Source organism: Arvicanthis niloticus, chromosome 13 (genome assembly GCF_011762505.2).
Source record: "Arvicanthis niloticus isolate mArvNil1 chromosome 13, mArvNil1.pat.X, whole genome shotgun sequence".
Lineage (NCBI taxonomy): Eukaryota > Metazoa > Chordata > Mammalia > Rodentia > Muridae > Arvicanthis > Arvicanthis niloticus.
Genome location: NC_047670.1, coordinates 15,210,543 through 15,232,827, shown reverse-complemented (window position 1 = coordinate 15,232,827; position 22,285 = coordinate 15,210,543). Strand labels below are relative to the sequence as shown.

The window sequence follows — 22,285 nt, the reverse complement described above, 5'->3', positions numbered from 1 at the left end:
GTGCACCACCTTCCATCAGGCCTGTGCCCTTCGCCTGCCTTGCTTTGCTTTGTTGTATTTACAGCCACATGAATCACCTGTTTATTGCCTTTTATATCCTTCTAGAATCGAGGGGAATTCTCTGTGTTGAGTGTATATCCCTAGATCGGCCTAGCATAGAATAGTCATTTAATAAATATAATAGGAATTGAAAAGATGCTGCAAGTAGCACACCCAAACCCGAGGAAGAGAGCTTTGGGCACACGATGAAAGCAGAAAGACCAAACGCTGAGGGTAGTTGTAGGAACTAGTAAGTGACTTTACACTCACCACAGGGATGCAGAGACTATAGGGAAGGCCTGCGTCTCAGGGGTGAGGGCCTTCACAAGCCTCACTGCCTTAACAGCACCATAGAATATTCTGTTATTGGTAGCAGTTGCATGAAACTGCCCGGAGATTGCTTTGGAGTCATGGTGTTTCGTGTCAATGTCCACACACAGTGGTTAGAGCTGTCAGCAGGTCCTACTACTTCTTTATCTGAGGCCCACATTGGAAATCTCCCCAGGCACTTTTAAAGTATACAGTGCCAAGGTTCCAGCTTCACAGATTGACTTAACTGACCCAGAAGAAGCTGGGGTTGCTCCGAAATCAATGAATTTTTCTTAGAGCCTACATCCCCAACCCCACTCTAACATTAGAGCCACAGATTAGAATATGTATGCATAATGTGTTGGGTACCACTGCCAGCAGGTGGCTTGTATCCCCTAAGACCTTGTGCAGACAGATACTACAGGCTTCAGCACAGACCAGGGTTCAGCAGGGCTGCTGCAGGACCCAAGTCCCTCTCCCAGGTGATGTTTGTGACACAAGAACTCTCACTTTTCCTTGGTTTCTTACCTACTGTTTTAACTTTTCCCTGGTTTGCTTTGTTCCTTGAGGCCTATCACATGCCCCAGCACAGGCTGAGTGTCTGACAGTAACCCAGGCTTGACTTAAGCACCATCTTAGAGGCATAGCACAGCAAGCATGACATCTGATGATGTCTGATGATTTATACAGACACTATCAAACTGAGCAGTTGTGAAGGAGAAAGGAATAAGTGATACCATTAAGCAAAGCAACTCCAATAAGCAAGCTGTGTTGGAGGAGTGGGGAGGGTTTAACTTGAGGTCACAGAAACCAGACTTGCCTGCCAGTCCTCTTAAGTGAGAGTGTCACTGTGGTGTGTTCTCCGTGGACAGTATGTTCTGATCCCATGCTCCGTGTTCTACCACTCCTTGGCAGAAAATACTCAGGGCAGTAGAACTTTTATAAACAGTAAAATGTGGTCTTTTTAGTGGGTGTCCTATGAACGTGACTTGTATTCAGACTGTGTTAGCACATGTTTGGGGCTCAGGCGACAACCTGGGGAGTCAGTTCTCTCCTACCACCATGTGGGTCCTTGGGACTGAACTCAGGCTTGGCAGTAAGCACCCCTGCCTACTGAGTCATCACTCTGGCTGTTCTCATGGCTTTCAGTCAAGCAACAAAGTTCAAACTTGAACTTGCAGGCTGGAGCAATCGCTCAGCCATTAAGAGCACTTGTTCTTGCAGACCCGGGTTTGGTTCCCAGCATTCACATAAGGTGGCTCACCAGTACCCACAACTCCATTTTCAGGGTACCTAATGCCCTCTTTTGGACACACACACACACACACACACACACACACACACACACACACACACAGAGAGAGAGAGAGAGAGAGAGAGAGAGAGAGAGAGAGAAACAACAAAAACCAAAACAAAATGCAAAAACGTCCTAACAAGCTTTTCTCTGTATTATACACTTGAAATACATGTTTTTAAAATGTTAAGTGAGTCATGGCTAGAGAGATGACTCAGCAGTTAAGATCACTTACTGCCGGGCGGTGGTGTTGCATGCCTCTAATCCCAGCACTTGGGAGGCAGAGGCATGTGGATTTCTGAGTTCAAGGCCAGCCTGGTCTACAGAGTGAGTTCCAGGACAGCCAGGACTACATAGAGAAACCTTGTCTCGAAAAACCAAAAAAAAAAAAAAAAAAAAAAGAAAAAAAAAGATAAACACACAACTTCTAGCCATTTTTGAGTGTTTGATACAGTGGCCTTGAGTCCATGCATGTCGTTGTAGAGCTCCAGAACATTTTCACTTAGAGAAATGAGTCCATAGCATGGAGACTACCTTGCTCCTCTCCTAACCCTCAGACCCTGGAGCCACTGCTCCATCTGCTGTTTCTATAAATCTAACCATGTTTATGTAATATATGTTTAATTACAAGCTCAGCCTATTAATTCCTCATTAATAGTTGCTTAATACCTAAAACTATATGTGCTTGGTTCAAGACAGGGACTTGCTGTGTAGCCCAGGCTGGCCTAGAACTTGTGACCTTTCTGCCTCAGCCTCCTGAGTGCTGGAGTTTCAGACAAGCACCACACACCCAGCCTTAACCTGAAGCTCCACCAGCTGAGAGAGCTTGGCTCATTTCCTATCGCTGACGGTCCTTCCCTTGCTAGTGGGTCCCCTCCCCTGCCGGCTCTCTACTCTGTCTTCAGGGTCTCTCTTCTTGGAGCTTGACTGATGGCTCCCAACTGCCCTTGGTGCATGGCCTGCCTTATGCTTTTGTTGAAATGATGTATTTTACTAATTTTTAATGTATGGGTATTTACCATGCACTACGAGCATGCCTTATACCCATAGATGCCAAAAGAGGGCTTTGAGTCCCCTGGGACTGGAATTACAGACAGTTATGGGCCCATGTTGATGGGTGCTGGGAATTGAACCTGGGCCCTCTGGAAGAGCAGCCAGTTAAGCTGCTAACTGTTAAGCCACTTCTCCAGCTCCTACCATTAGAAACTTTTAAGAATGGGAAAATGACTATAAACATAAAATGTCTATAAAATGAAGAAGCAGTAGTAATTAAGTTATAGATCCTTGCTATGGGCTAAGCGGGCATCTTTGCTTTATTCCTCTGACCTACCATTTCCTGATGCTTGCCCATGCAAGTTTTAAACCTGTTTGTTCCAGAAGACAGGATTGCTGACAAGTTCTTTCCTGGGAAAGAGTCTACTTCTGTGGTGCTGGAAGTAAGGGCCTGACAAGTGTTTGGTCCTTCTTCCAGACTACATTGCTGCTGTATTCTACATTGCTTGTCTCATAAAACTGGAGTGTATGGGGGCAGCGTTTCTATTTCATTTGGAAGTAAGAAGTTAGGAGGGAGTAGGTGAAGGTTGAAATCTAGAGACCATAGCAAGTTGAGGCACACACACAGAGAATTTTACTCTCTTTTTCATTTTGCTTATTTTCCACATTTTAGGGAGAAGAAATCGGTTTATTTCAACCATCTAAACCTAAGAAATTATCAAAAATAAATGCAGGGACTCAAAAACTTGGGAGAAGTGAATCCCTGCGTCCAGTGTCTTCTAAGGACGATGGGGTTGAGAAGGGGTAGGTACAGTCTTTTTGAATACTGGTGCTTTAGGTCATTGGGTTTTTAAATTTTTTAATGAATTCTTAGGATTCAGTAATGTATATTAGAGGCTTATGAGTGACCTGCCTGCCCTATGTTAGAAGAATCCCAGATAGTGACACACATAAAGAGATGGTGCCTCTGTGTCCAACCATGGGCAGGCCATTTGCAGAGGCTCCCTCTCACATGCATTGGCCTTCATCTAAGCCAGTTCTTCTCCAGTTCAAGAGCTCACAGACCCTGAGTAACACTGGTAATATTTAACGCAGTGCACTGTTTAGACTTTGTGTTTCCTTGCCTTATTGTATTTCCGGTGGGATCTTTTTTCTTTATCCTGAATAATACTCTTTGATATTAGCTTTAGACAATTCTTTGTTTAGTAATTTATTACTTATGTTTGTTCTTTTTTGTTGTAGTAAAATTCATACAACAGCAAAGTTGGCAACTTACATAATATTAAATGTGTACAGTCTGATGTTCAGTGTATTTGCAAAGTCAACCAACCATCACCACTATATAATTCCTGAATGTTTAAGCTAATTTTTATTTTAAGTATTTATTTACTTATTTTGTGTGTGTGTGTGTGTGTGTGTGTGTGTGTGTGTGCACGTGTGAGCATGTGTTGCTCTATCTGGCTTGAGACAAAAGACTTAACAATGCCTGAATAGTTACTATGTTGCGGCCTGCTCTGCTCTACCTGGCTTGGCCTTTCAAAGGCTGGGATTAAAGGCATACGCCACCGCTGCCCAGCTTCAAACTGCCGTTCCGGTCTTCGGGTCAGGGGAGAGAGAGAGAGAGAGAGAGAGAGAGAGAGAGAGAGAGAGAGAGAGAGGATAAGGGGAAGAGATGCAAGGAATGGAGACAAGACAGAGGTTCTGATCAAGTCTCTTTTATTGAAGGGAAATCTGGGGTATTTATACACTTTTTCTATGCCCCTTGTAGGTGCATGGATATGACATAAGCCTTGGAGGCGTGGCTAACATGTGGATAGCTGCTTTCTAGCCACTTTCTGCTAAAAGTTGGCTCCCAACAGGTCCCCCTTTTTAATTTTTTTTCCAAAAGGGAAGGCTGGGAAAACTTACAGAAACTGTGCCTGTCTTAGGTTGGAACAAAGGACCCCATCCTCCCTTTCCCATCCTTGGATACTCAACAGCCATTGGTTGAGCTCCTGTCTTAGGATGGTGAGGCCTCCCTTCTTTTAGGGGCAAGGGTCTCGATATGTTCTCTTACCTGTCATTGACTATCTGGCTTAGCGTGTAAGTTAGAGGTTAATCCTTGTCAGTCTTGATGATAGAGGTTTCAGAGTCCCCTACTTCAGCCTGTAATGACCTGTATGGGTTTCATTTGACTAGCATCTATCTGTTGCCGTACAAAAGCCATCAGTCTATTGAACAGCATAAACCCGAGAGACAAGAGACTTAATGCCTAAATAGTCGGTATAACAGCAACACTCTTTTTAAAGGCAACACATAGAAATACAGAACGGATCATAGCTTTGATCTTAACAAAACAAGTAAGGAAATTCCCTGTCCCTGCTCAGTCAATCTCAAACCCTAAAAACAACTATAATAACTGTGGTAGTGAGTTTAAACAATGTACCCCAATAAATCATAAGTCAGAGAATCAAGAGCCCAATAGAGCCACCCTGGAGATTCAGGTGTTGATGCTCCTTCAGCATTGAGAACTTCCCAAGTCAGGTTTGCTCGTTGGTCTGTTCCAGTTTGAAGGGAATTGTGAAGCATCTTCATGTTTCCTTCATATTTCCTGCAAAGAAAAAATATGCTTCTCAGGGGGTTTCTCCTCCCTGGATTTGTTATTGTTGACTATTTGTTTAATCAGTCTCTCTGGCAGCCAACGTGCAGCATCTGCAGTTTGGGAATATATGCAAACAGAACCTCTTCCCCAGATAAGCACTGGATCTGGCCCATTCCAGGTTCCAGTTAATGGGTCTTTCCAGAGGACTGTTGCAAAATTCTTTTTGGTATCAGGATGCCAGAATCTATCTGCAGCAGATTTTCCTTCAGAATTCAAAGTTAAAAAATTTAAAATAAAGAGTGTGTGATGAAGAATATTTTGGGGGGATCCCTTGGTAGGATACCATTCCCCTTTTTTAATTTTTTCAAAATGACATTTAATGGTTTGATGTGCCCTTTCTACCATACCTTGGTCCTATGGATTATATGGAATACCTGTTTTATGTAGTATTCCCAATTTTTCACAGAATTGGTGGAAACTGGAGCTTGTGTAACCTGGGCCATTGTCAGTTTTTATCTGTTTAGGCACACCCAATACAGCGATTTCAGCAAGCATATGAGTAATCACATGCTTGCTTGCTTCTTCAGTTTGTAATGTCACATAAATGAAGCCACTATATGTATCTACACATACATGTATATATTTTTGCTTGCCAAATTCATTATAATAACTAACATCCATTTGCCAGAGACTGTTTGGTATCAGTCCCTTTGGATTTACACCCAAATGAGGAACTGGTAAAAGTTTAACACATGATTGACATTGTTTGACAATTTGTCTAGCTTGTTCTCTGTAATTTTAAACATAACTTTTAAAGTTTTAGAATTAAGGTGATGTAACTCATGAGCCTTTATGGCCTTGTCCAAATTAGATGGCAGATCTGATAAAGTCACTGCAGCTACACTAGTAGCTAGATCTGCCTTAGTGTTTCCTTCAGAGAGAGGACCTAGTAGCCCAGTGTGGGCTCTCAGGTGTCCTATAAAGAATTTACACTTTCTCCTCAAAATTAATTGTTGGCACTGTAAAAACAAATCGGCTGCTTCTGAGGAATGCTTTATTTGTGCAGCAGTTTCTAACAAAGGGATAGACTGAGCTATATATGAGCTATCTGTATAAATATTAATAGTTTGATTTGGAAATGCTTGAAACACAGCAATAACAGCATGTAATTCAACCAATTGAGCTGACACAGATAATGTTACAAAGGAGATTACTTGATCTTTAAAGGCATAAGCAGCTGTTCCTGATAAGGAACCATCAGTGAAAACTAGCAATGCTTCCTTGATAGGTGCATGTGCAGTACGAGTTGGAAAAACAAATATATTGGCGATTACAAAACTGAACCAATTTATCTGGTGGATAATGATTATCTAGCCGACCACCAAATGAGGCACATGCAATAGGCCAGACTTCAGAATTCTGCATAAGCCAATCAACCTGATGCCTTGTATAGGGTTGTACTATGATATCAGGATCTTTTCCAAAATATTTTTGACTGTTATCTCTGCCTAAGATAATCATATCTGCTACAGCTGTATAGTATGGATTAAGAACCTTCTTGGGGGATGAGGGAAGATGAACCCATAATATGGGTGCAGGTTGCCAAAAAAAAGTGCAGTAGGAGTTAGTTTAGTGTCAAAAATAAGAAAATATAAAGGCTTAGAATAATTAATATGAGTTACAAATTGGGATGAAATAGCACTCTCTACTTTCTGTAAGGCTTTTCTACCCTCCTCTGTTAAAGCCCTGTCAGACTTAGGGTCAGGATCTCCCTTGAGAATATCAAACAGAGGCTTCAATTCTCCAGTCGTGAGTTTCAAATATGGTTGTAACCAATTAATGTCTCCCAGTAGTTTTTGAAAATCATTAAGTGTCTTAAGGGAATCAGTCCTCAGTGTGGCCTTACTATTAACAATATGTGGACCATTAGTCTGAAATCCTAAATAAGTATATGGATCTTGTAATTGTACCTTTTCTGGTGCTATTTGTAACCCTGCAGTCTGTAAAGCTGTTCTAAGATCATCAAAGCACTGGAGTACCTGTTTTCCATCTTTTCCAGCTATTAAAATATCATCTATGAAATGAATCATGTAGATTTGCTTCCACATAGTTCTAACACCCTGTATGGCAGAAGCCACAAACTTTTGGCACAAGGTAGGATTGTTAGCCATACCCTGAGGCAAGACCTTCCATTGATATCTTTTCATAGGTTCTTTAAAGTTTGTTTTGTTTTGTTTTGTTTTGTTTTTCAAGACAGGGTTTCTCTGTGTAGTCCTGGCTGTCCTGGAACTCACTCTGTAGACCAGGCTGGCCTCGAACTCAGAAATCCGCCTGCCTCTGCCTCCCAAGTGCTGGGATTAAAGGTGTGCGCCACCACTGCCCAGCTGTTCTTTAAAGTTTATAGAGGGAACACTAAAAGCAAAGTGCTTTCTATCATTAGGATGCAAGGGGATAGAAAAAAAAAAAAAAACAGTCTTTTAAATCTATAATTATTTTATAATAACCTAAAGGTATGGCCACCGGTGTGGGCAACCCAGGTTGTAAGGCTCCCATCCTAATCATGGTCACGTTAACAGCCCTCAAGTCTTGCAACAATCTCCACTTTCCTGACTTTTTCCTAATGACAAATATTGGGGTATTCTAGGGAGAGTTAGTCTCTTCTAAATGTCCTGCCTGTAATTGCTCCTGCACTAGCAACTGGGCAGCTTGTAATTTTTCAGTGGTTAGGGACCACTGATCCACCCAGACGGGCGAGTCCCCTTCCCAGGTGATGGGATCCGTACAACGCCCTAGGGGTGCAGCTGAATCAGTAGTCCCCATCAAAAATATCCCAAGCCTCTTCTTCCAGTGTTACCATAAACCTCAACAGGATGAGTGATCCCATCTTCACTTTTTCCTAATCCTTTCCCTGGGGAAAATCCAGAGTTTATCATTTGAGCTGTAATCACTTCCTTAGGGTTGCACAAAATCAATCCCAACTGGGATAACAGATCTTGGCCCCATAGATTAATGGGAAGGCCTGAGATGACATAGGGTTGTATATTTCCCGTATTTCCTTCTTTATCTTTCCATGTCAGCACTTTAAACCAGCACTTTGTTGTGGGTTTTGACTTTGGCCAATACCACTTAAGTTGGTTAAGGTTGGGGTCAGAGGCCAGGTAACAGGCCAATCACTTTGTTTTAGGATAGTCACATCAACTCCTGTGTCAACCAAGCCTTGGAATGCCTATCCATCAAGCAAAGTTGTCATCATAGGTTTTTGTTTAACTATAGGCTGTACCCAGTATGCATCAGAGGAACCAAAGCCTTGATCCCCTCTTTTAGGATTTTTATATTTGTGATTAGTAGGGTACAATGGAAGTAACAATAGTTGAGCTATCCTCCTTCCTGTAGGAATAGTGACTATATTCTGAATTGCCTGGGCCATTACCTTAATCTCACCTTGATAATCATTGTCTATAACTCCAGGAAAAATTTGTAGTCTCTTCATAGTAGTACTGCTTCTTCCCACTATCAGGCCAAACACATTTGGATAGAGCGGTCCAAACACTCCAGTGGGTAAGGCCTGAGGTCCCATTTCTGGGGTTAATACTGTATGGGTGGCAGAACTGAGGTCCAGTCCTGCGTTTCCTGGTGTTGTTCGACTAAGTTCAGAAAGGGATTGGTGTTTGCTGGTATGACACTGACTGCTCCATAAGCCTGTTTTGGCTTGCGTTGGTTCGGGGCCTGGAGCTGGCCCCTGTTCCCTGATTATGGGAAAGGGTGTTTTCTTGTGTGTCTTTTTGGACCTACATTCACTAGCCCAATGCCTTCCATGTTTGCAATGTGGGCATAGCCCAGGCTGTTTGCTGGGCTGTCTCTGGGTTAACTCATTTTCTGCCTTGCAGTCTCTTGCAAAGTGTCTAGGCTTGCCACATTTTTTTGTTTGTTTGTTTGTTTGTTTTTGTTTTTCGAGACAGGGTTTCTCTGTGTAGCCCTGGCTGTCCTGGAACTCACTCTGTAGACCAGGCTGGCCTCAGACTCAGAAATCCGCCTGCATCTGCCTCCCAAGTGCTGGGATTAAAGGAATGTGCCACCACCACCCAGCATTTGTACCATTTCTTATAGTCATCCTTATTTAAAACAGGCCTTTTTATCTCTTCTTGCCAAAAATCCTCTTACTGATTGTCCTTGCATGGCAGCTGCCATAGCTAAGCACTGCTGGTAAGAGAGATCTATGTCAGAACAGAGTCTGATATACCCTGTAAGGTCTGTCTTTTTCCTGTAGGTCTAATGGCCGCTTTGCAGGCAGAATTGGCATTTTCATATGCAAGTTGTTTCACATAATCTACACCTGCCTCTGCATTACCAAAAATCCTCCCTGCTGTTGTCATTAATCGATGAACAAAGTCAGAAAATTGTTCATCAGGCCCTTGCCTGACTGTTGTTAAAGATTCACCAGGGTCTCCCTTTACTGGGAGTTTATGCCAAGCCTTCATGGCTGCATTTTGAATTTGAGCATATAAACCTGGATCATATTGCATCTGGTTATCACTAGAAGCAAATTACCTTTCTCCTACTAAGGCACCAAAGGACCAACCATTGCCTGCCTGAATGTTTCTACTAGCTGTCTCTTTACAATTCTCATGATACTCTGATTTCCAAATAAGATAGTCTCCACCACTAAGAACTGCTCTCACTAATGTATTCCAATCACTAGAAGTCAGCCACTCCTCTGCCATAGACTCTAAAATTGCAAGAGTAAAGGGAGCGGTGGCACCGTATTGAGATAACGGCATTTTTAAATTCTTTAATAATTTGAAAATTAAACCCTGTGTGATGTCTCCAAGAAACCCCTTGAGCTTCTCTGGTCTCTGATACAGGGAAAGCCTCATCGTCTCCCTCTGGTTGATCTGTAGCTGAACTAAAGCTAGAGGACAAAGACTGTCTTTGGACGCTGGGTTGAGGAACGTGAAAATCCCAGGGGATTTTCGCAGTTGATCTCTCAAGACCTCTTCCCTGTCCTTAATTTTTGTAGCTGACTAATTAAGTCCTGATACTCTTTTTCCAACTCTATTAGTTGTTTAAGAATAGAAATTTTATCCTGTAACTCCTTTCTGGGATCTACAACCACTGTCTCCGCAGTGGGAGCCTCTGGAAGCGGAGGTGCACTGGGAGAGGGCCTTTCATGGTCATAATATTTAACTGCCTCTTCCTCTAGGTCTGCACAATCTGGCTCTGACAAATTGTCATCAACCTTTGGGGTTTTTTTTTTTTTTTTTTTTGGATTCTAATTTTGGATATATACGTTTCTTTTTATTTTGAACCTGAAAGACAGCATTCAAACAGTGAAACAAAAGCAGGCAATTAACACATGTGAGCAGCAAACAACAAAACAAAAACAGAGTTCAGGTTGACTTATTTCTTGCCCCATTTTCATTATACCTTTCTCGATGCAGCAGATTCCTGCGGCAATCAGCAGATCCTTCTAATGTCCTAACTGGGTCTCTCATTCCTAATGTCCCTCACTGGGTCTCTGGTTCCCTCTGCCTCTTGTTGAGCGCCAAAAATGTTGCAACCAGCTCGCTCTACCTGGCTTGAGACAAAAGACTTAACAATGCCTGAATAGTTACTATGTTGCAGCTTGCTCCGCTCTGCCTGGCTTGGCTTTTCAAAGGCTGGGATTAAAGGCTACGCCACCACTGCCCAGCTTCAAACTGCTGTTCAGGTCTTTGGATCAGGGTCTAAGAGAGAGAGAGAGAGAGAGAGAGAGAGAGAGAGAGAGAGGAGAGAGAGGATAAGGTGAAGAGACGCAAGGAATGGAGACAAGACAGAGGTTCTGATCAAGTCTCTTATTGAAGGGAAATCTGGGGTATTTATACACTTTTGCCATGTCCCTTGTAGGTGCGTGGATATGACGTAAGCCTTGGAGGCGTGGCTAGTATGTGGATAGCTGCTTTCTAGCCACTTTCTGCTAAAAGTTGGCTCCCAACAAGCATGCATGTGCACGTGTTTGAATGCATGTTTATGGGTGGGTGTGTTGGGCTGTGGAAGGGTATCCTGGTTCTTGGGTTGTGGGTGTTCGGCCATGCCCCCAGAACCCAAGCTCCTGACATGAGGTCTAATCTCCATTTAACCTGCACCCTTCAGTCACATAAGGCACAGGTAGAGGGCATGATTAACAGGCTTCAGGCCCTAGAGAGATTTACATACTAATGAGCTACCTGAAGGCCAGAGGGTGGAGTCAATTAAGCATTCCTCCCCAGCCCCTCCCCCTTCCCCTCCCTATTTAACTCAGGACTGCCTTGGGTTTTGGGGGGGGTGGTGCAACCAGATCCATCCACTATCCATCATGTCAATAAACCCATTTTGGAAACCCAAGGACTTTCTCGTGTTTGAGGCCACACCGTGAGGAACCATGGAGCCACAGCAGCCGGGACTAACTTCCAGCATGGAGGGAACCCTGTGTCTCCAGCAACAATTACCTACTTGGGTGCATGCATGTGCATGTGTGTCTGTGACATGGCACACATGTGGGTATCAGAGGAGAACTTGGCAGCATCTATTCTTTCCTTCCATCATTTGGGTCCCTGAAAGCAAACCCGAGTTGTCAGATCTGGTGATAAGGCCCTTACTTGCTGAGCCAGCTTGCTGGCCTAATTCCTGAACATTTCATGCTAACAAGAAGCCCTGTGTTCCCTAGCAGCTACGCCATGGTCCCTTTTCCCAGCCACTGGCAAGCCTGTCCTACTCACAGTGTTTTTCCTGTGTATGCTTCCTACAAATGTAGTCACGTCAGTTCATGGCCTCTCAGGCCTCCTCTGCTCACACTGTTTGCAATACTGTGTGCTGTTCATTCCTGGGCTCTGGACTTAGATGCTGGAAGCTGCTCTCTTTCAGCACTTTGAAGACACTGTCCTGTGCCAGCTCCCCTGGTCTCTGCCAGGCTGGTCATTGTCCTTCTGCGTATATGTCTCCTCTTCCATTGCTACTGCAGACAATTTCCAGATGGCTATTTTTTCCTTTTTCCGTATCTCACACATATGTATGTATGAAGATAATTTCAAAAGTGTTAAGTTCTTCTAGGGATCACACAAGTATCCCTGTTAGGAGTTGTAGCAATTTGTTAGCTTCCTAGTATTTACATGGTAGTGCCGTCTTCATGACCCTTGATCTATGCTGCCTTTGGTATGCATTGCAGATAGACTTTTAAAACGAGATTTATCCTCATTGAAGTTGAAATTTCCATTGAGAGCCATTTTACATTAGATGTTTGTCAATTCTGTGCTTGGAAACAGGAAAATAAGAGTGGAGGGGAAGGGTGGGCAAAACCTACCTGAGAAGTGCAGCGGATCATCTAGTGTGGTGTGAGACACGGGTGTGCATGTAATTAATACTAAATGGAATGAATGAGTGTAGAATTTAAGGCCCTCTTGCTGGCTCAGACAAAGTGTATTGGGTTCCAGGTTCTCCTCATCCTCGCCAACACGAATTTTGGGTTTTAAAAATGTCAATGTTGGCCGGGCGGTGGTGGTGCACGCCTTTAATCCCAGCACCTGGGAGGCAGAGGCAGGCGGATTTCTGAGTTCAAGGCCAGCCTGGTCTACAGAGTGAGGTCCAGGACAGCCAGGGATACACAGAGAAACCCTGTCTCGAAAAAACCAAAAAAAAGAAAGAAAAAAAAATGTCAATGTTACCATAATAATAATCAAATGCTACATTAGGGTATGCTCCTGTATTTATGACAAGACAATTGAAATAAGGGTTTGGAACCCAGGGAAGCACATGAATTATCAACATGGGTTATCTCGAAAATGAAATTATCACAGGCAAACTGGGTTCCCAAGCTTCTAGTAAAGGTAGGATGGGTAAGACAATGGAAGGGACAAAGAGGGGTCTCAGGTGACAACACTCATTCAGACCAGCACTGCTGTGGAAGGTAGCGGGCATTCCAAAGTGGGTGAGTTAATGCTTCCTTTTAATGATTGACTAACAACAAATACTGACTTCATGAGTTCAAGACCAGTTGGTAGTACCTGGAAAAATATTTTGAAGGTGAAAATGAACCAAGGAGAATAAATCACCTTTTTTTTTAAATTTTTTTTTTTATATTGAGAAAGATAAAATTTGCATGTTATTGTTAGAAAGAAAACTGGGCCCGGTAGAGAGAGACCTGTAATCCCAGCTGTTTGAGAAGCTAAGTCAGAGAATCACAAGGTCAGGGTCAGTCTGGGCTGTCCAGTGAGTTCAGGACATGCCTGGCCTGCAGACTGAGACTTTGTCTCAAAATAAAGAGTAAAAGCACAGGGCTGAAGAAATGGCTCAGTGGGTAAGAGCATGTGGTCTTCTTGTTAGGGGACCCAGGTTTAGTTTCCTGCACCCACATGGCAGCTCAACAACCATTTATAACTTTTATTCAAGAGGACCAGCTCAGACACTAGACATGTGTGTGGTGCACATCCATGCAGGCAAACACTCACACACACAAATGAAACCAGGTAAGCATTTGTCTTTGTGTTACCATGGTTGCCTTGTATGCATGGTATGCTGAGTTCAGTCCTCAGTGCTCAGGTCAGGGCTGGGGAGTCTTAAATAACTAGAGTATTGGAGATGGCAGAGTGACATTCACGTAACCCATGTTGCTGGTAGCCAGCTGTTGGCACAAGGAATCGTTTCTGTAATTCTGGCAGTCCAGTGACAGTATATAAATGGAATCATGAAAGTGCAGTTGTTTGAACTTGACTGTTCATCTAGCACGATTCTCATGAGAGCCATTCAAGTTGTTGTATTATCCATAGTTTATTCTTCTAATGCAAAATAATATTCCATAATTATTCTTTCTAAAATTTCCACATAGCTGGGCATGGTGGCAGATACCTATAGCCCCAACTAAAGATGCTGAGACAGGAGGATGGTGAGCTTTAATGTAAGCCAGTGTCAGATACAGTGTAAGACCTTGTCTTAAACACTAAAAGTGAGACATAAATACAGAATAAGAGTGACAGCTCAGAGTGACAGCTGGGTCAGAACCAGGGCCTGGGGTGCTCTCTACTTCCACAAGGGAATTTTCTCTTTGCAGTTGACAATTGTCAGTACAAAGGTCTGGGAAGGCAAGCCTGGGTGCTCAGCCAGAAGGGACATCTTTATCACCCCTCATTCCACTCCGACAACACCATGGAGAGAAGGTGGAAGGCATTTAAGAGCTGGGGGTGGGGGTGCCATGAAATGCTGTCCTGGGGTGTGGCGTGGCTGCTGCCCTCATGATGGAGGAGATGATCAGGTCTCTCAGTGAGGAGCTGTTGTTAGTTGATGCTCTGGGGGCACGGAGGGTCAACTCCATTAAGGCATAGCTGCTTATATGCATATATATTCATATATAATATATGAATATATATTCATATATAATAGATGAAGAATGCTTTTTGTTGTTGACTATTTCACTTCTGAGAATTTTCATATATATTTATGTTGTTGTTTTCAGATTTATCTGAGCATAATAAAAGCACTTTGTGTACTATTTATTAAAAAGAAAGAAGGATTTTTTTCCTGTAAATCCTGTATAATATACCTGAGTGTAAAGATTATTTTGACATTTCCCCCCCAATCTGGACAGCTTTCGTTTCCTTCCTCTCCATCCCCCTGGCCAGGCTCTCTGAGTAGAGGTGAGGGAGCAGAGCTGAGTTGTGGTCAGTTTCAGGGACGCACTCATGCTTTCAACATTAACTACGAGTTCTCTGAAGCTGTGCAGATGGACAGTGAGCAGACAGACCCCTTAGCTGATCAGTTTGCTCTCACGTCTATAACTTAGGTCAAAGAGGCTACCAGAGAGCACCACAGTGGTCCGCTTGACATCTTTTACTGACATCTCCGAATGTTTGAAGCCCCAGCTGGAGAGAAAATACACTTACACAGAGGAGCTTAATGTGAGTATTTTAAGAACCATGTTCTTCATCTAATCAAGCAATGTCTCTGATTTTACACACACATGTGTGCACGCACACACACACACACACACACACACACAGAGAGAGAGAGAGAGAGAGAGAGAGAGAGAGAGAGAGAGAGAGAGAGAGAGACACATTCTCTACTCAGCAACATGTTTTGTTTTTTAGTCTCAAAGGAATTTTCCCATAAAATCTTCACCTATTTTTTTTTTTTTTGTAGTGTTGCTCTGCTCAGTCCTGCACTGATTACTTTTTTCAAAGCTGTTGTTCTGCCCTAGCCTTGCTGCCTCAGACACAAAATAAGACCCCTTGGTACTCTTGTCCAGTTTTTTAACACTTGATTAAAGTAACAGTGGATGTTATGTCTTGGAAATCTCACTTTTTTTTTAAAATGAAGGTAGGGGTTTCCAGAGTATAGCTATCTTGACAACAAGCATCCAATACACGGCGTAATAACAGTGACTTAGATGAAAATCTCAGTGCCCCCGAGATTCTACTGTGAATAGACTCCTCAGCAGTTCTCATACTATCTGAACACTTAATTATATTTCTGCACAATTATCTTAAGTAAATAGTTCTCATTTTCTAATAACTAGGATTTTTTGTACTAAAATAAGGATATTTCAGTTTCAAATGCTGTTAGCTATTAAACAAAAACCATTGTATTCTCATCTCAGAATTTGTTTAGCAGGCAGAGACAGTGTGGTAAAGGCAGTACAAACCTTACTTAAGCCTGTCCCCACCATCTTTGTTTGGGGGAGCATAAAGACATCCGAGTTCCAAGAAACAAATACTGAGGTTACATGAAAAGTCCCTCTCTTCCTATTCTGGAGTCACTGTGTGCTTGAGAAACATCCAGCTCTCCCTGCTTCAAGGATAGGATTAGGGTTGCTAGCATTGTTGGCAGAGAAGTCATAAACAGCAGAGGTTTATGAGAACTTTCAATGCCATTTCCACTCCGGAGGCTGTGACCTGTGGGCTGAGACTGTCCAACGAGGAATAGCAGCCCCCCCCCCCCACACACACACAGTTAACAAGCAGCAACCAGAGGCCTTGGAGATAGTTCTTTTTATAACCCACTTGTAGCTAGAATAGCCGCACCTCAAGGCTAAAATAACAGTAAATATGTAGGAGACGGGCCACCAACAGAGACTTGGAAGGCGCCCCAGTGGGGCCACTGAGCCCGAGATGGGAAAGGAATTGAGGTCAGGGAATCTGCTCTAACTTCGGGCTTGGAGTCAGACTGCTTTGTAATAGAATGGCTTCTCCTGCCATAATTGGGCTTCATAAATGAATCCTACATGACAGTCAGATGCAAACACATTGCATTAATTATGTCTATACACTACAAGAATAAAATGACAGCCCAGCAGAATTTATAAAACTCACTTTGTACAATGCTATAAAGAATTGCGTTATGTTCAGGCAGATAATGAACTTCTGTTTTATTGCCTAGGTAAAAACTGTATCAAATGTTGGAGCCTTGGGAGGATTTGACATGGAAAACTTGTTGCAATCTTTGTATGTAGAAAACAGAGCTGGGTTCTTCTTTACTAAATTCTGCGAGAATTCAGGGAACAAGGTAGAAAATAATTATTTAAAATCTGGATTTATTATTTTACTTGATTTAAAAATAAATGGTATTGAAATAACTTGACATTCAAATAAATATATCTAATGTTCGAATTCCCAGCTGGTAAATTTAAATCCATACTTGGTAAATCTTTAACCATCCAGCCAAATTGTAATTCTCTTTGGTCTACCACCTTACTAAAATTACAAAGAAAAGTGAAACACAGATAAACATTGACATACATTACTGGTGATGGCTAATTTATAATTTAATCTCAATTTAATAAGCCATATTTAGTTTACTTCTGTTAATACTTGATTTTTAACAATTCTAACAACCTCGTATTATGAGTGGAGGTAAGATGATTTCCAGCAATGTTTTTAAAATCACAATGTTTATATGACCCAAATGAGCAGTGACTAATTGGCTTAGTGGTTAATACTCAGTTCTGCTGTGATATGCATTTTTCCATATGTTGACATATCAGAATGCCTTCAGCTTTGCTGTCATGCCACAAACGCGTGCTCTTTACATTTCAACTAGAACCTTGCAATTTCTGTATTCATTACATTCACTACTTTAATGACCAACTCTATGGGATGGTCGCATGCAAAAGTACAAGGTTCCATTGACGACAGCAGTAAATACTATCTTATATACTGCCAGTTTGTGGTGACAGATTGAGACCAGCTTAGGTTGGCACTGATTTGGGGCAGCAGCAAGGCAGCGAGTGCTTGTGTGCAGTGGAGTTAGAGTCTGAGTCTCCCTAACCGTGCTGTTGTCTGCCCTTCTCTGTCTGCAGCTGTGGAAGCACAGTGTGTACTTTTGGTTTGACCTACAGGCTTATCATCAGCTATTCTACCAAGAAACACTGCAGCCTTTCAAAGTCTGCAAGCAAGCCCAAGTAAGTAGCAGGTAACGCTGCTCTGTGCAAAGCTGTAAGGACACTGGAAAGTGGAAATTGTGGAGAGCTGGGGTGGAAGGCATCATAGCATTGCGCCAGGAATCCTTTATTTAAATGTCAGCAGAGTATATTGCTCTATAAGCATTTCATTTTCTTTTCCTGCCAATGATTTGTTATACCAATAAAGAATGCCCCATCTTTTTCTCTGCTCCTAACATACTTTGAGAGTTGCCTGTAGGGATTGAAAAGAACCCTGGAGTGGACTGCAGTGAGTCGCTGCAGTGACCAGGAAGCCTCAGTTCTGACAGTGTTCCCTGAGCTTCCTGTAGATGCCTGCCTTCGGATCTACCAGGCTGCTGGCGCCTGGGCTTCCAGGCTAACATGCCATATGAGACAGACACTCGGAGGGTGGAGGAGAAAGCATTTCAAGACCACCCTGAAGCAAACTAGGGAAGGAACAACAGCAGCCTAGAGGAGGAAGAACAGGATCCTCTGCAGATAGCGACAGAGAGGGGCCTCTTTTCAGGGGCGGGGGCAGGCAGTTGAGATGAGAACAGTTGACTCCAGCTGACTTTTGGGGGTTTTATTCTTTGGTTCTTTATAGATCTTTTATGGAGAGAGGTCTCCAAGACGTCACTTTTCTATCTGTTGATCACTTAGTGATTCTTATAACCCCAAATAACCCATCCTGGAGGCTCCTACCCCCAGATGCTGCCCAGAGAATTAGTTTCATCACATTATTATTTTATAATCCTTCTCAGGACACCAGAGTGCACTGCTGCGTGTCTGGTTGCTCCCCCACCCCCACCCCCACTCCAGCATGAATAACTGCTGTGTAACTCAGTGACAGCTTGGTACTTGGTGCCGTGAGAATAAGGACTCCGGCTCTTCCGTAGCCCAGATGTCTCCATGCAATCGTGAAGTGAATCTCTAGTTTTCTGAGACCACACAGTTGTGCTTGTTAACCCGTTACCTGTAACTCACTGTTCACCCTCCTCCCCCAACCTACAGTCCCTCCCATCTGTCATTTTTATTATGTTTTCACTGCTCAAAGAGCACTCCTCCAAAAATCTTCAGCTGCTCAGTAAAGTGGGATTTTTGTGTGTGTGTTAATGATCAGCCAGATTTCCATATACATATGAACGAGAGTCTATTGGGCTTTGTGAGCTCACCAGTTTTTAGCAATGCTGTCATCCAGCTAACTGCATGGCTCAGAAACAGGACATCTGGGTAACTGCAGTTATTTAGAAATGGATTGCTTTATTTGGGGATTGCCAAGTCCTCAAAGCTTTCTCCCAAAGTCTGCTTCTGGGGAGTCAGGCAGGAATGGGAGAAGTGGACCAGTGTAGCACTCCCCTTTAGGACTGAATGGTGAGGAACAGGAGGAGCGAGCGAATCCACGTGATTTTTAGAAAATGTATTTTGATCTAGTTCCTATAGGTACTTCTTTTTTTTTTTTTTTTTTTTTTTTTTTTAATTTTAGGTAGATGGAATAAACTGTCTCAACTAGTTTGAGTTATACTACCCAAAGTTTTTGTTCCTCTAGGTAGAAAAATTGTCTATGATATCGTTGTATTATCAGTTTATTTCACAGTATAAAAATCACTCATTTAATGACAATATAAATATTGTATGACTCTTTTCAAAAATTCACCTATGAATGATAATGCCACCAAGGGAATCTATTCATCTGGCACTCATGTTGACTGCACCATAGACTTGATTTTACAACCTTTTTATGTGTCTGCCTTTGTCAAGAGACTTTGATGCCAAAGAACCTATATGATTTCCTATATACACAGCTTTATTCTCCCAAGTAATAGTATAGGATAGTAAAGTAGACAGAGGAGAGCCAGCAGTAAGGACTTAGCATGACTCATGAGCTTAAGAGTTTGAACTGGTGTCTTGGGCATACCCTGAAATTTTCTATATAGGGCTTCAAGAGAACATAGTGAACACTCAGAAACCAATGGTGGTCTTGGCCTTGTGTAGGGACAGTCCCTGCCTCTGGGGCTCGAAGCTCGGATAGGTTTGGAGACCAGCTTCTACACCTTTCTTCACATTGGTTCCTTTTTTAGTGAGAGGACAAACAATGAGCTACCTCTTACATCTTTATAAGAAACTTTATGTGGCAATAAAAGCTATACAATAACAAACATATATGTTAGATTCATATTAGCTATGCTTATAAATATACATGCGTGTTTTCCAGTCTAGAGGGGATGGGACCCAGGAGAGGGGAGATGAGGCAGACTAAAGAAAAGACTCATACAATAGCCAACTTGATTTAGAGGATCATACAATTTATGCTCTGAGGATTAAGAAGAGTCACCTGACTAAAGTGTGTTATCACAAGGCCAAGACACACTTGGCACACAAGCTAAGCTGCACATGATGGGCAAGCCACACTCAGCAAAAACATGTTTTTCCACAGAGGCATATAAACAAATAACAATATCTAGTTATAATTAATATTCTGTAGTTAATTCACTCTGATCTACTACACTGGAAGGGACACAAAAGCATAATCCAAGAACAATTCCATGTATTTGAAGACATTAAAGTCACAAGACTCTTGTCTTGGTTTCTTGGAATTCTTTTCACAAGCACTCAGAAATCTCCTCACGCAGCTTCGTCCATGAACTGTGTCCCAACATCTCCCTCTGTTTTATTTTTTACTAGCAGGAGATCCAGAGTGGTTTTGGTTTGAGATGTAGATAAATCTAATTGTCATTTGATGTGTGACTATCATACAAGCAAACAAATTATAAATATAATGAGTAACATTACAACAGTGAAAGCATTGTGTGTGTGTGCTCTACCATCAAGAACCAGGATTCAAACTGTGTCCTGTACTATTGGTTACATAATTGTACTGATCAGAAAGATCTAGACAATAGCTTGAAAAGAGACCCATAGGATTGGTAGTTCTGGTATCTTGCAAAACATAAGCCCATATTTGCCTTTTAAAAGGAATACAAATGTTATGATGTCCTAGGAAATAGGAAGTGATTCAAATCAAATGAATGAATGAGTCTATTATGGTCCCAAGGTCCAGGCACAAACCCAGAGGCATTAATAAAGATAGCAGGAGCTGGATCCATGGGGTACAGTTGAGGCAAAGGAGAGTAAGGAACATAAGAGCACACACATGCTCAGACACAGTACAGAAGCCCAGGTCCGAGCAGCTAGGACTTCCAGAAAAAGATTCTCAGGTGACATAGGGTTCTGTGTATTTGGTTAGAATAACTTCTTCCTTGGTGCGTAGGGCCTTAAAATCGCTCCGGGTGGGAAGACTTGACTTCTGTGATATCCTTGTGTATCCTTAGCTGTAGGTAGCTTTCTTTCTGGTGACTTCCACTATTTCCTTGCCCTTAGCCATCATCCTGGATGACTCCAGGGCTGGAGGAGATGAAGAGGAACCCATAATATTTCAGTGTTCATCTGTAATGACAGACTGTCACAACCCCTTCCCAACTTCTTGGAGCTTTCTTACAAGCTCAGAATTCTTGTTAAATATCTTTATTCTTGGCCTGTGCTCTGATGCATGAACACCAACGTACATGCGATTCAGGAAAATAACAGGGAGAGCTGTAGATCCAGCTCACTGGCAAGTGCTTGACTAGCAAGTGTGAGACCCTGGGTTCAGTCTCTAGCACTATAGTAAATAAAGTCAAAGTCAAATTTGAAAAACAGGAAAAGAAGGTGGTGAAAACAACCATAGATTTCATTTGCCTTAAAATGTCCATTTTATTCTGATGACTTAGCTCAATATAGACTCGATGATTTTGTTGTTTGTAGTTAGCACACACTAAGTATATAATGACAGACTCGGTTGTGACATCTCCATAGGTGTGTATAGTGTGCTTTGACCATGTCTACCATGTTCCCATGCTTTGCCATGGATACCTCCTCCTTCCCAGCTGTAGACTGTTCCCTCCTGGCACTGTAAAGATGTAGGTGTTCAGTGGCTGTTCTTGCAGAAGGCATCTTCTTACTGCCCTTACAGTCTTGCTCTGGTGTTAGAGTCCTGTGTTTTACCACAGTGTGCCTAGAGCCATGATCTTCCTGGGCTTTGGTTGCTTCTCAAGTCTCAGGAATCACTCGTTGGCCTCCCTTCTGTCCTCGGCTGATGCTTCTCTGGTGTTTTCATGTGTGCATTTTGTCATGTTCTGGGTCTCCTGTCTGAATCATGCTGTGCTTTGCAATCTACCCTGTTTTCATTTTGCTGTTCAGCACACCCATCGAGTTAAATTATGTCCTTTGTTCATAAACCTTTTCTTTTGGTTTTAATTTTATTTTTTTTATTTATTTTTTATTTTTTGAGACAAGGTCTCACTGTGTAGTCTTGGCTGGCCTGGAACTTACTGTGTAGACCAGGCTAGCCCAGATCTCTTAGACATCTGCCCACTTCTGCATGGGATTAAAGGCATGTGCCACCATGCCTAGCTATGTTTTTAGTCTTAAACATTACATTTGTGTTTTATAATCTTACTGGCATTTTCTTTCATTCCATACACTTTAAAATTTCTTTATGCTTTAAATAATTCGAAGCATGCATTATTAGTCTCTAGCTGTATTAGTTACTCGGGCATGACCGTAGTATCATAGACTCGATGATTCAGAACAACACACACTTGTACTACTTGTGTTCTGTGGGGCACAGCAG

The 22,285-nt window shown here is 42.4% G+C and overlaps 1 protein-coding gene across 2 annotated transcripts in view; it reads left to right on the top strand.

Moving 5' to 3' along the window:
* Positions 1 to 22,285, top strand: part of Rgs22 (regulator of G protein signaling 22) — a 110,567-nt gene that overhangs the window by 42,438 nt on the left and 45,844 nt on the right. For both annotated transcript variants that reach the window (XM_076911262.1, XM_034516753.2), the window contains exons 11-14: positions 3,309 to 3,439; positions 15,004 to 15,118; positions 16,596 to 16,721; positions 17,515 to 17,616. In XM_076911262.1, the coding sequence (XP_076767377.1) occupies positions 3,309 to 3,439; positions 15,004 to 15,118; positions 16,596 to 16,721; positions 17,515 to 17,616 (474 nt within the window). The remainder of the gene's footprint in view (positions 1 to 3,308; positions 3,440 to 15,003; positions 15,119 to 16,595; positions 16,722 to 17,514; positions 17,617 to 22,285) is intronic.